At 42.0% G+C, this 12,206-nt stretch overlaps 1 protein-coding gene across 1 annotated transcript in view; it reads right to left on the reverse strand.

Moving 5' to 3' along the window:
• The window catches only part of SHROOM2 (shroom family member 2), a 127,233-nt gene that overhangs the window by 12,449 nt on the left and 102,578 nt on the right, over positions 1 to 12,206 (reverse strand). Inside the window, exons 6-8 of the mRNA XM_035542286.1 lie at positions 5,666 to 6,424; positions 1,199 to 1,750; positions 132 to 312 (exon numbers count right to left, since the gene is read on the reverse strand). Of these exons, the coding sequence (XP_035398179.1) occupies positions 132 to 312; positions 1,199 to 1,750; positions 5,666 to 6,424 (1,492 nt within the window). The remainder of the gene's footprint in view (positions 1 to 131; positions 313 to 1,198; positions 1,751 to 5,665; positions 6,425 to 12,206) is intronic.

Consider the following 12,206-nt stretch of genomic DNA (forward strand, 5'->3'; position numbering starts at 1 on the left):
CTAAATTCACAGTTGGACATTACACCAACCCCCTAGGCCTTTTATTTAGGGTTCTTCAGCTAGCAAATTCATGGTTAATGAAACGCATGCGACTTAGAGCATTGCATTAACCATTTAGAAATGTCTTTTACCTTCTTTTCTGACAAGTCATGATCCAGCTCATCTTCAGAATCATCTTCACTCTGCTGCTGTTGCTGCTGTTCCTGCATGTCCTTCATTTTAATCAGCAGCTCAGCCTTCGGTGCAGATGTGCTGTAGTAAGTCGAATTGGTTGTCAGGGAGATGGCGGATGGCGCATTCTGCTCCTCTTTCCTGGTAAAAAGTCAAAACTCTCATTAAGTGCCTTGACATCCTAATCACTGAAAAGAAAGGACAATATTCTCGAGCCATCATTTCACCAACAAGTAGGCGGTTCAACAGAAAGCAGTTATGTATGGAAATGGGATAAATAAATATTGGTTGTGAAGAAAATTTCTCTGAACTCAGTATGTACCCACTAGAAGCAAAAACTGAAGCAGTGCAGAAGAGCTTTCACCATTACAAGGGAAACAGAACTAAGACCTCTCAATTGGAAACAAAATGTGAAGTTACATTTCACTAAGTAGTGCAAAGACCAGTGTTAGACGACTATGCTTTCCAACTGCCAGATGTAGGATACTAAAATGCAGGTGTTTATCTTTTTGGTCATGGAATTACACATGAACTTCTCATGAAATCTACAACTCAATTTGATAACTCATATCAAGAAAACAAAAGACCAAAAGAACATCAACATCTTTCTACAGAATTTTAAATCTTTACTTTGTTCTCACTCCTTCTGAAGAAATGCCTCATGCCCACTTTAAGTTGTCTTTGTAAAATTTCATCGCATAATAAATGATGAAATATTGATCCTTTTCTATCAAGTTACCAGACTGTATGTTCTTGGTAAAATAACTAACTACAAGGAAGAAATGAATTATTCCTTAAATTCTCACATAATAGTTTTCAGCCAGGTCTCAGATAACATTTTATATCGTACAACAGTTTTTTTTCTGTAATTAATGATAACATTAGCAGCACTATTCTTGATTGCTATTCTAACAGAAAACTTTTAGAAAAGCTGCAAACCTAAACAGTAGGAAGATCTCTAGGAAAACTTGCACACTTTGGACAGCAGCTTACAAGGAACCACTGGTCTACAGAAAGTAATACTCACTTCTCTTCTGAAATTTTTGGGGAAGGAACTTTTGGCAGGAGCTTCCTGCGCTGCTGAGCTTCTTCTAGGAGGTGTTCATCTTTAGGGAATATTCCAACCATCAGATCCATTGCTGTTTTTATTTTCATATTAGGATCTAGGATGTCTGCTAGAGATTTATCTCTTCCCACAATCTCTCTGGCGAGTTCCTCTGACTTCCAGTCTTCAAAGGTCTTCTCTTTGGCCTTTACATAGCTGACTGCCGGCACGGCAGCACTGCTGTCCTTCAGGTTGTTCCCAGGTTCTTCAGCTGGTTGAGGCTCAGCTGGTTTGGTTTTGGTTTCTGGCTCTGGCTCTACACCTTGCCTGGTGTAAGCACAGAATCGTGAGTAGGATTGCTCAGAAGTGCTGAGTGTTTTAATTTGGTCCTTTTCCAAGCCACTGGGTAAAGCAAGAGGTTCCATTGTACTCACAAGACCTTGCCGACTCTCCTTCTCTGCACTGCTCTCAGAATGAACTATCTTGATGGGAACCATTTTCACTGTAGTATTGTTGTCTATAACTCTTTCGATTCTGGAAAAGAGGAAAATCCGTATTTAGAAATGTAAGAACCTTTTATCTCGCTTCAGATCTGCAAAGCAGGGGGGAAGCCCAAATATAAAAAAAAGTAGATAAAAGATGTAGGTAATGGAATATTCCTTGCACCACATCTAAAACCCTCAAATTGCATGTTTTCTTTTCTGCCCACACATTTTAAACAGTATTAGTTCACTTGTAAGTAATTCTAGCATCAGCCTGGCACAGTACTCACTGAACAGGACTTCTGTTCATTTTCACGAACACGAGGGTCCAATCTCAGCAGTCAGGCCCCTGTTTTAAAATGCTGCTGTTGAACAACCCTTTGCTGCCACACATTCAGAGGACAACACACCTCGAGCTCAAACTCATTGGCTTGCACAGATTGAACAGCAGCCTCAGCTTTTAGCCAGACAGGTTATTTAGCGGCCTGGGCAGTTTTTGATGCCCTCACATCATTTCCTAGCTCTTCCAAGAGAAAAAACAACAGACCTGATGGAAGCATCCTGCAGGCCAGGCCCTTGCTGAGCTACAATAATCACACATGGAAAACCTGGAAATTGTTCAAGACTAATTACTGATTAAAGAAAATTCTGTATTTGTAAAATTTCATACAAGATACAGAAATTTAGTAATGAGATTCCAATGCCACATCCACATACTCCTTTAAGTGAAGCTTAAAGCAAAAATTTTGCACTGCCCAGTACAAAGGGCCACCTTGGACATTCAGTAAATAAAGCTATTTAAAGAGAAGGCTAAGATTTTAAATTGGACAATAACATGTTAAATAACATTACTAAAACATCTGTACTGTATGTAAACCATATAAGAAACTAAAGTCTAGTTTTGGTGGTTTTGAGTTTGCAGAAAGTTTAAAATTATTGTCATAATGTGGGATTGGAAGCTCTACAGCAAGTAAAGGAACATTGCCTACTAGCTAAAATATCTGGTTTCATCTGGCTCGCTTGCTTGCTGCCTTCCAGATAAGTGACCAAGACATACTACAGCTCTTTTCCTCTACATGTGGGTGTGTCACTTTTCTTAAATATAAACTTAAGACTTTTCTGTGCTGTACTTTTCTTTCATAGGGAACAGAAAAATCTATTTGACTTCACTTCTTCCAGAAGCCGCATCTTATATTTTAAAAGTATATTTGCTTCTGAATGCAGGTACATCCTCTCAATAGCTATTTATTTTCCTCAAGTGCTTTGCAGACATGCTTTGGCAAACTGATCCAGCTTTCGGGGCAGGTTTTCCATCATGTTGAACACCAAACAACTCCAGCGAGCTTGGATAAGCCAGTGAGGTACAGCAGTGACGGCAATGCAGAGAGAGGCAACCACTTACTACTAATGTCCTGACAAAGCCAAAAGAACACTCCCTTAAATAAGGAATCCTCCTCTACGCACCCTTCTGCCCCAACTCCCCCGCTGCCACCAGGCTGGGATGTTTGCATTCAGGATGACTGTAATTTTCAAGAGCTTGCTCTTGTGCCTGCTGCTCAGCCCAAGCTCCCTATAAGTGTAGTTGCTCCCTTCATGCAGTTTAGTCAAAATGTTCTTGTCTGAACCATGTTAAGCCACCTCCTCACATTTTCTTTTCTTTTTTTTTTTTTTTTTAATTGAAGCCCACACCCTTCAGACCCAACTACGCTCCAAGAGGAACATATTTTTGAATCTGGGAGAAGTACAAGATGTGTGGATAAGTATGTGTGGGGCAACTGGAAGAGAAGAAATTACTTGACTGCAATTCTTCACCTAAAATGTCTGGCGTCTGTTTTGGGACTCTGGGTACTTTCCTCTCAGCCTAGCATAAGATTTTCCAGGTATTTAATGCATCATAAGCTAAACTGATTTCAAGTCAGAGTAAACGTAGTTCAATGCTGGGTGCTTCAGAAATTCTGTTTTTGCAACCAGCATCCTTGTGATTTTTTAAGGTTTTGCATTTGGGGAACCGTGGTGTAAAATTTAGATTTGCAGCAACTCTGCCTGTGGCTATTGAGAAGCCTCATTCCAACCACGGGCACTCCTCCACCTGAGTGTATGTTCACTGGAAATCTACCGATGCACTCTTTTCATCTTTATGATTGCTGAACAGTCTTTGGAAATAGCTGGGTTCTGCACACCACCAGTATCTCCCCGCACTACACTGACTACCTAAATTGTTGCGGGAAACCCTGCACACTACTCGGTTTATCTTGCTGATAAACAAGATACCTTTCTCAAAGAAGAGTGAACAGCTACATGCTGAAAACACTGAATATTGACTGCCTACAGCATGCAAACAGGTATGTCCGAAAGCTCATATGCAAGAAGCTAATGGCAGTACTAAGCCAATTCTAATTAATCACATATTAATATAAGTCTACTTGACGTATTTTACTCATGTGAAATAAGCACAATACAGAAGGTTCAGATGTAGAGCCTGCATGTTTTCCCACTTTGCCATGTCTGTTTTATTAAGTAATGTAATTATTAACTGAGGACAATCAACTGTGTACAAACGACTGTTTGTGCTTAAGACTTTAAAACTTTAATGAAAGATAATGCTGGGTAAGTGCTTTACCTTACTTTCAAAACATCATTCAGATACAGGCATGTAACTAGGCACAGCTCAGTGTGCTTTTCAACATTAAAGCTCAGTAAAAAGAAAGGGCAAATACAATTACCTTTTTCCCTGCATGCTTTGTATCTATTCACAAAGCAACACTTTACGGATGTCACCACTGCCATCTACCTTTGCAGAAAGGTGCTAGGGATCCCGTGACATATTCCACTTTTCATAACATACCATATTGCTTCTTTATCTTAAAAACACTGCAGGATGAAATTTCATTATTTCATCCTATTGTAAGAGGAGAGGCATGCTTAACAGGCAGACGGTAGGTTAAGTCTAATTCACATCCAACCCCCCCGACCTCCAAACTCACTTCTCTCAGGGCCCCCAGCTCATTATCCAGGCAAAAATAAAACAAGAACTTCAAGAGATTTGTTAAAAAGCAAATTAAGCCACTTTCTGCTAATGAAATACCCAGAATAAAAAAAAGGGGGGGGGGGGATTTATGCTTTCCATGTCATAAGGCACCCTGGAAAACAGCATGACTGAGTCTATTCAATCATTTACACTACAGTGGAGAAAAGCAACTCCAAATACTTTTGCACAGAGAAACCTCAGCATTCATTCAGCTTGAAGCTTTTATTTTCATTCTTTAAGCATGAATTATAGTGCTGAAGGATTTATGAAAACTAATATTTCCAAGCTTCCTGGCAGAGTTTATCCTGAAGTAGAATAACCTTTTGTGATATTAGCAGCGTATGACAGTCACAGAAATCAATTAATTTCAGTTGGCTTGTCTAATCCTGAGTTCATCTAGACTGACATTCTCCTGCTGAACCTTGCTGAAATATAAATAACGCTCAGAATGCCAAATTTCATCATAAAAGGAACATGAAAACAGTTATAATTTGGCAGTACACCTCACTGTGTAAGCTTTCAAAACAGATGTTCTCACAAAGGACACAGCTTCCCTTCCTGTACCTGCTGTCTCCCTACACCGATTTGTATTCATAGACTTGGCTAGAAGAAATGACAACAGAAAGGGAATCTTCTGATTTCACCCAGACGTACAATGGAAAACCAATTTGAATCCACCCTTTTGTTTTCCACTATCTACCAGCTTTAACACCTGAGAAGCCTCTCTCATTGTTAAGCATCAGCCAACTAAAAGAAACCAAAGACCAGCTGAAGGATTTTAGTAGAATTTCACAGAAGTCGTTTTAGGATATGCTGGAAAGTTTTATGCTTAATGAATCCTAAGGATGTGCTTGTAGTGTAGAAATAGAAGAGTCAACCATTAGTAGTGTCTAAGTAGGCAAAAGGGTATTAAAATAGTAAAGGAGTGATGTCTAGTACCTGGCTGGGTTCTCATCCTGTACAGACACAGGAGGTTTATCAGTGAGCTTCTGTGGTGCAAACTGAGGAGAAGGGGACCTTGACGTCTCCATGCCCGGTTTCTGAAGGTACCGATACTTGGAGGATAACACAGGTTCGGACTTAAGGTGCGTTTTTTCTTCTAAGTGCTGACAAACATTCTCCGTGGATGACGCTTGCAGGACTTCCTGTGGGTTAGCACTCTTTAGTTTTCCATTGAAAGCTGCAGGACTCTGACAGAGAGATGAGTGGCTCGTAAATACTTCCGCAGAGCTGGGGGAAGAGGACGGAAAGGGATGGCTGGGTGCTACCAGCAAAGATTCAGAAGAGGTGCCAAGTGATGGTGCAGAATTATCTGGTCGCCTGTATTTATCTCTTTTAGGTGGCGGAGGCCTCTGAGGAGCAGGTCCACGTTTCTTATTGAGAAGCGCCGGCTCTGCTCTACGATTTTCCTCTCCAGTGCCCTGGGACAGACGGGAGTGGTTCTCGTTCAAGCTCTGTGGCTCAGAGCACGTGAGATGAGGCAAACTGCAATCCTTGCTTTTCTCATTCACGTTTTCCTGAGAGTATCTGTAATCACTAGGCAGTGTCCCAGATCTCCCGCGGCTTTCGTGAGACAAAACCGTAGGCTCTCTTGCATGCAAAGGTCTGACAGATGCCTTCCACTTGTGGCCTATATTCTGGTCCAGCTGATCCCTTTTTTCCCGTGGGTTTTCTCTTAGGGCCCCAATATCAGCTTGCCTAGGGAGAAGAAAACATCATTAGCATGCTGCTGCTGCTGTATTTCCTCCTATATGAGGCCACAGATGATCTACGAAGCTCGAATACTGAGAACACATCAAACATTTAACACCAGCTCCTGCAGTTCACAGTAACTATACGGCACAAAAACATTCTCTCATGTATATGCACGCGCTGCGTGCCTAATCTAATGTGATGAGTCAAAGCATAATGTCACGCTAAATTAGGGTACGTGGAGTCACTGGATGCGACAACCTTGAGTTAACCTGAGGCGCTGCAGTGTACATGGCACATCTCAGCACACAGCAAAGCCGAAGTGCTGATGTATGTGGCATGGCCACAAGTGTAAGTGTTTTTCTTCTATTTCTATGCTAAAATCTAATTCCACTTCTGTTTCAGAGTCGCCAGTGAAGTGCAGAAAGCAGGTTCCTTTTGTATATGCAAAATTAATACTTCAGCGTCATTTTAAATGAGAATTTAAGTGTGAATTTTAATTATGAATTTTGGTGGTTGAATTTTTAGATACGTGTAACTGATGAAAAATGAAGCAAATGCAAATAAAATTTTGAATTTTGAAAATTTTGAAATGCTGAAGCTAAAAAAAAAATGGAAAAGGGAAAATGAAGGTCTCTGAAGAAACTAAAACAAAAACAAAACAAACAGGAAAGGAAATTTAGAAAGTGTATTATTTTCCATTCAGGCTTACTTTACTTACTTACTTACTTGAACTTCTTTTGTCCTGTCAGCATAAATGACAAACAATAGCCAGAAAGGTCTTATCCTACGCAAAAGTATTTTTGGTTTTATTCCAACTGTGACCTCTCTGTTTGTGTAGTCAGGAAACAGGTTTTCGCAGCTCCAGGCCTGTGCTTTGCCACAAGAAATGTAGTTTGTTTGTGCTCACCAGATAAAGACAGATTGGGAAGAAAGACAAGACAGAAAAAAAAGTACCTCTGGAGCCCTGAAAGGAGCCAGGTTTGCTCTCTGCTTAAAGGAGGTTGGAGAGACACTGTGAGCTTAGAAAAGAAGCTGCAACAGAAAAGTAAAAGGCTTCAGAGAATTACTAGTATCACTTGTGCTACTGACAGCTCTGGTCTCTGCATTGTGAAATAACAACCCTTTACACGTGCACTGCCCAGGCTTTCGTTCAAGGGGACTGTGAAAGAGTCACCTTTCCCAGCTTATTTCTTTAGTAAGGTTAATAAGAATTTTCAACATAAACAGGTTACTAAGCTTACTGCACCACTTTTGAAAATAGGTCTGTCGGTGCTTGACATCAGAATGAATGAAAACTAATTTGAAACAAAAGCACATAATATAACTAATAGGTTAAGTCCACTATAAATTCAAGAAAACTCTTCTTTGGAGAATTAAACACTGTATTACTATTTAAATTAATTAAAAAAATCTTTAAAATGAAGTTTGGAAGACAACTAATTAAAAGTTCTATTTTCTCATGTGTACGATCCAATTACATTCAAAATTATTATTTTTTTTTAGTGCTTGGATCTGTGACATTTTACCACTTATGGAAAACAGTTCTTTAAAAAAAATCAGGACATTTCCATTAAGCTGCCTGATGTACAGGATTTTTAAAAATCATAATTCACACTGATTTTTACATTTCAGTACTAAAATAGCACTGTTCTTCTAAGAGAGATGGCTTTTTCACAATTTAATTCCCAAACAGTCCCTCACGCAATTTATCTCTCATCTGGCGTTAAATTTTTAAATTCAATTTTAACATGTACATTTTCTATTTAATATGAATGAGGGGCTGAACATCGTTTAAAGTCAGATCTCTTCATCTCGCTCGTAGCTAAGTGCAGCCGGTTCAGAAAACTTCGAGCAGTCTGACAAATTCTGAGTCAATTCTATTTTATGAAAACAGTACTTCTTGACTCTCATTTTTAATATTAGACCAAGGACAGTTTTGTTAAATAAAATGATTTAAGGCCAGAGAGACCAAGGCCCAAGCTTGGCACTGCGACTCGGATTTGGTTATGTGGCATCTCTCGAGTCAGCTGGTTTGCCCTGGGGAGTTCGATGTAAGCAGAACTGGGCCTGTAAATAGTTCCACTAATTTTAATGGAAATATTTACCAAGTGAAGGCTTCAGGCCTTAAGTATGAAGTGCCGTGTTTAAATCAGCTTTTTTCCTCGTCTTGATAACCCATGCACGGTACAGTTTTCTTCTAGTTAAGCCGTGCCAAAAAATTTCATGCCTCCCTATTCATCTTCACAGCCATAAGCCGTAACATAAGGCGGTGCAAGAGCTGCACTTAGGTGCGCGGAGAAATCCAGGGCACGGCACAAAACGTCGCAGAGACAAATGACATGCACTACCTCAGCCAGTTTGCAAAGTAGGTACTGAACTCAGCATGCATATCAGAAGTGGGTGTGCTGGTGGAAGCAAACAGGACAGAGTACGCCACCCACCTGCTGTGTTTACATATCCAAAGCAGGTAACAAAATTTGCTTACTATTACCCTGGCTCAGAAGCAATGAACGCTTTGGTAGTCCCGTCACCTCACAAAACAGAGGACCAGGAAATAAGCAGTCACAGCACAGATGAATTTAGAGACGCTACCTTTGCAAACATGGAGATAAAACCAGTGGTTGCATACGTGCTTTCAGACAGTTTCCACAAAACTAATCAAACGTTACGCAGTGCCACAGAAAATGGGTCTTGGAAAAGGTGGCCACATTCAACGCTGAGGCTAGTTGGCATTCAGTGTGGGTGGATCCTCATGCAAAACATGCTTATCACCTTATTTTGGAGGGATTTGAGCTTACTGTTCAGAAAGGAGGAAAATAAAGCAAGCTTCAAGCCCCAGGAGGACACAGTGGCAAGAACCTGCAAAGGTGTTACATTATTATCAATACTATGAAGTCCACTGAGCTACTCAGGATCTGTCTGTGCTTCAGGTAACCATGTGCCCAACAGACAGCCAGTTCAGAAGTGAGGCCTGTGGAATTATTTAATTATTAATAGAATTACTTAAGGATAATGTACCACTGAAACGAGCTCATCCATAAGCAAACATCACAAAGCAAGAGACACAGCGAGAACACGACTATCGTCTTAATTACTGCTTTCATTCCAGGTAAGAAAATGGTCATCATCAAAAACTTTAGGGTATCTCCGAACCCAGAGCTCCCCCATCACCACCCCCATGGCAGAACGCCGTAATCCCAAGGGCAAGAGCCCCCCTCCTCGGGTGGGGAAGGCCCCCAGCAAAATCCCCGTCCTGGGCATGCTGAGTATTGGGCTGCTCGCACCGTGCACTTCTCCTGAAGTGCAGGACGAGCGTAATCAGCAATTCATGCTGCTGATACGCTGTGTTATTTGGGAAGAGTGAGTCTTGTACTGGGGTCTGGCATCAGCCTATCCTACTGCACCCGCCCTTGGTACTGAAGGCACGTAAGGGCGCCAGGCAAGTAAGTATGGAAGCCTTCATATATAAATCGGGGCGGGGGGCGCACACCAACAGCAATGCTTCCAACCAAGAAAAGAGAAGGAATCGCCTCATCATGAAACCCAGTCCTCCCCATTTCCAAGGAGCTCTTGTTTAAAACAGGGCTCGGCCCTGCTAGGGGAGGACGTGGCCACCGGCGGGGTGAGCCCCGCGCGGTTCCCCTCGGGGCTGCAGGTGCTCGGCACAATGCAGAGCTTGCCACTGCGGCGGTGGAAACGTGCGTCAAAATACATAATGGCATGAGGAGCTGTCTACCCAGAAGGAAAAGCACATCCCCCAGGTCCCTTCCAGCTCTGCCAGCTCAGGGCATACACGCTGAGTGCTGAAACATAAAGGCCAAGGAAATGATAAAAACAGGGAAATGAAGCAAACTCTGCAGTCCTGACACCCCCCAGTAATAAGACAACAATAACATCATAGAAAATACACACACGCACACAGTGGAGTCGAGGAGCAATTACCAAAATGAATCATGTATAGATACCTATCAGAAGGGCAACATTTCTGATTGCCATAAAAAACAACCCCAAACCACTTCCTTCTTTTGTCCCATCCTCGGGATTTGACTAAATCTGGACATCAAGGTGGAACGATCTGGCTGAACATCCTATCTCAGCAAAGGAAAAGCACTCTGGTTAATTCGGTATGTCTGATTTTCAGCTGTCTTTACAGTTTATCTGAGAACGCTTCAGGCCAAGCCAAACAGTGCCACGAGATGCTCCAACTTTAAAACCCCGGACTAGATAACCTTGGCAAAACTGCGTTAGCTAACGTTATAAAAGCGCATTGTTTGTTAGAGAACTCACCTGCACGCTAAAGTTTAACCATAAAACCTAAGTACAGTTACGTAAGCAACTGTGTACTCCAGCAACTTACTGGCACAAGAAAGCAAATGCAGTGGCTGTTTCTGATTTAGTTTAAATTCCTCGTAGGACTCTACAAGCTATGCTGGAAAAAGGCCTTCATACCTGAGTAGGAATCCTCCCTAAGAGTCCTCATCCTACAACAACAACCCCTCATTCCCAAGGCCACAGTTCTGCGGTCTCTTTAAGCTGACCTCAATGCAGATATTTTGCCTAAAGAGGCAGTCTCCTCCTTAGTCAGCTCCAATTTTGTCTCCCTGCTCTCTTCACTGCACTCGCAGTAGCAATTGTACAGCCCCACAGAAAACTGGATCAAGGAACTGACCTGGCTCAAACCAGATAATTATGTGGCTTACAGCAATTGTGAAACGCAGCCTTGGCTCATGCCAAAACGCTGTTTATAGGCAGGGCCCTTGCCGACATGCTACTTTTTCAGCTGTGAACTTTATGCGCTCAAACTGTGCTTCCATTGTGTATTTGCGTAGCACTTTGCACAGTGGGATCCAAGAGCACTTGTGCAATAGCCCGCAAATAAAGAGCAGTTTCTTCTACCCAGCGTAGTGCTGCTCGAGACCGTGACAGGACACGACCAAGTTGGAACGGGACGCACAGGGTGAGATTCTCTGAAATTCAGGAAGCAGTCAGAGGTCTGCTTGTGAGTCAGACGTCTAATGGCACATTTCAGTCTGTACTGATACAATCAGCGCAATCTAAGAGATTCACATCATACTAAAGTGGTCTCCACAAGCAAATCACACACGGGTTTCACCATTTGGGGGATAAATTTAGATACTCCAACACAGGCCAGTGGGATACACTGGGCCATCTCAGGTCTCGCTAGACACCTGTGCTGTGCCAGCTGAATCGAGTCCAGTATTTCTATGGATCATACCTGGCACTGGCACTTCACTCACATGCAGACATCTGTTAGGTATCTAAATCCTCCTCTGAGTCCCAAATACTTTTTCTTTTAGAGGCTCCAGCACCCCAAAGGTTCTGACACCCTCAAATCGGTTTTACTGTAACAGTGGCAAGGAGGCACTGATACCACAACACCACAGTCTGGGCACGCAACACAAGGGCAATTTTTACTGGCGGTCCATTTTTCTGACAAGCACTGTATCTGCTGTCACTACTGACTCGGTAGAACATGCAGTATTTACTACACAGTAGATAAGAAACATATTCCAGAGATGCCTCATCACACCTTGGAGTACAAAATTGCACAGAAATGTTTGTAGACAAATTCACAGAATAGAGGATCCTCTGGAAAACACGTGATTTATTGACCACGATGACTGTGCCACAATGGTCACCCCTGGAAGAGGTGGAGCGCAGAAGTCACTACACAGAAGTAAAGCTGTTCACTGCCTTGGTCTGATGAAGGCAACTACCATTCCAGAAGCACTGCTGATGCCCAAGGTCTTAAAACTTAAGTATG

Source organism: Cygnus atratus, chromosome 1 (genome assembly GCF_013377495.2).
Source record: "Cygnus atratus isolate AKBS03 ecotype Queensland, Australia chromosome 1, CAtr_DNAZoo_HiC_assembly, whole genome shotgun sequence".
Classification (NCBI taxonomy): Eukaryota; Metazoa; Chordata; class Aves; order Anseriformes; family Anatidae; genus Cygnus; species Cygnus atratus.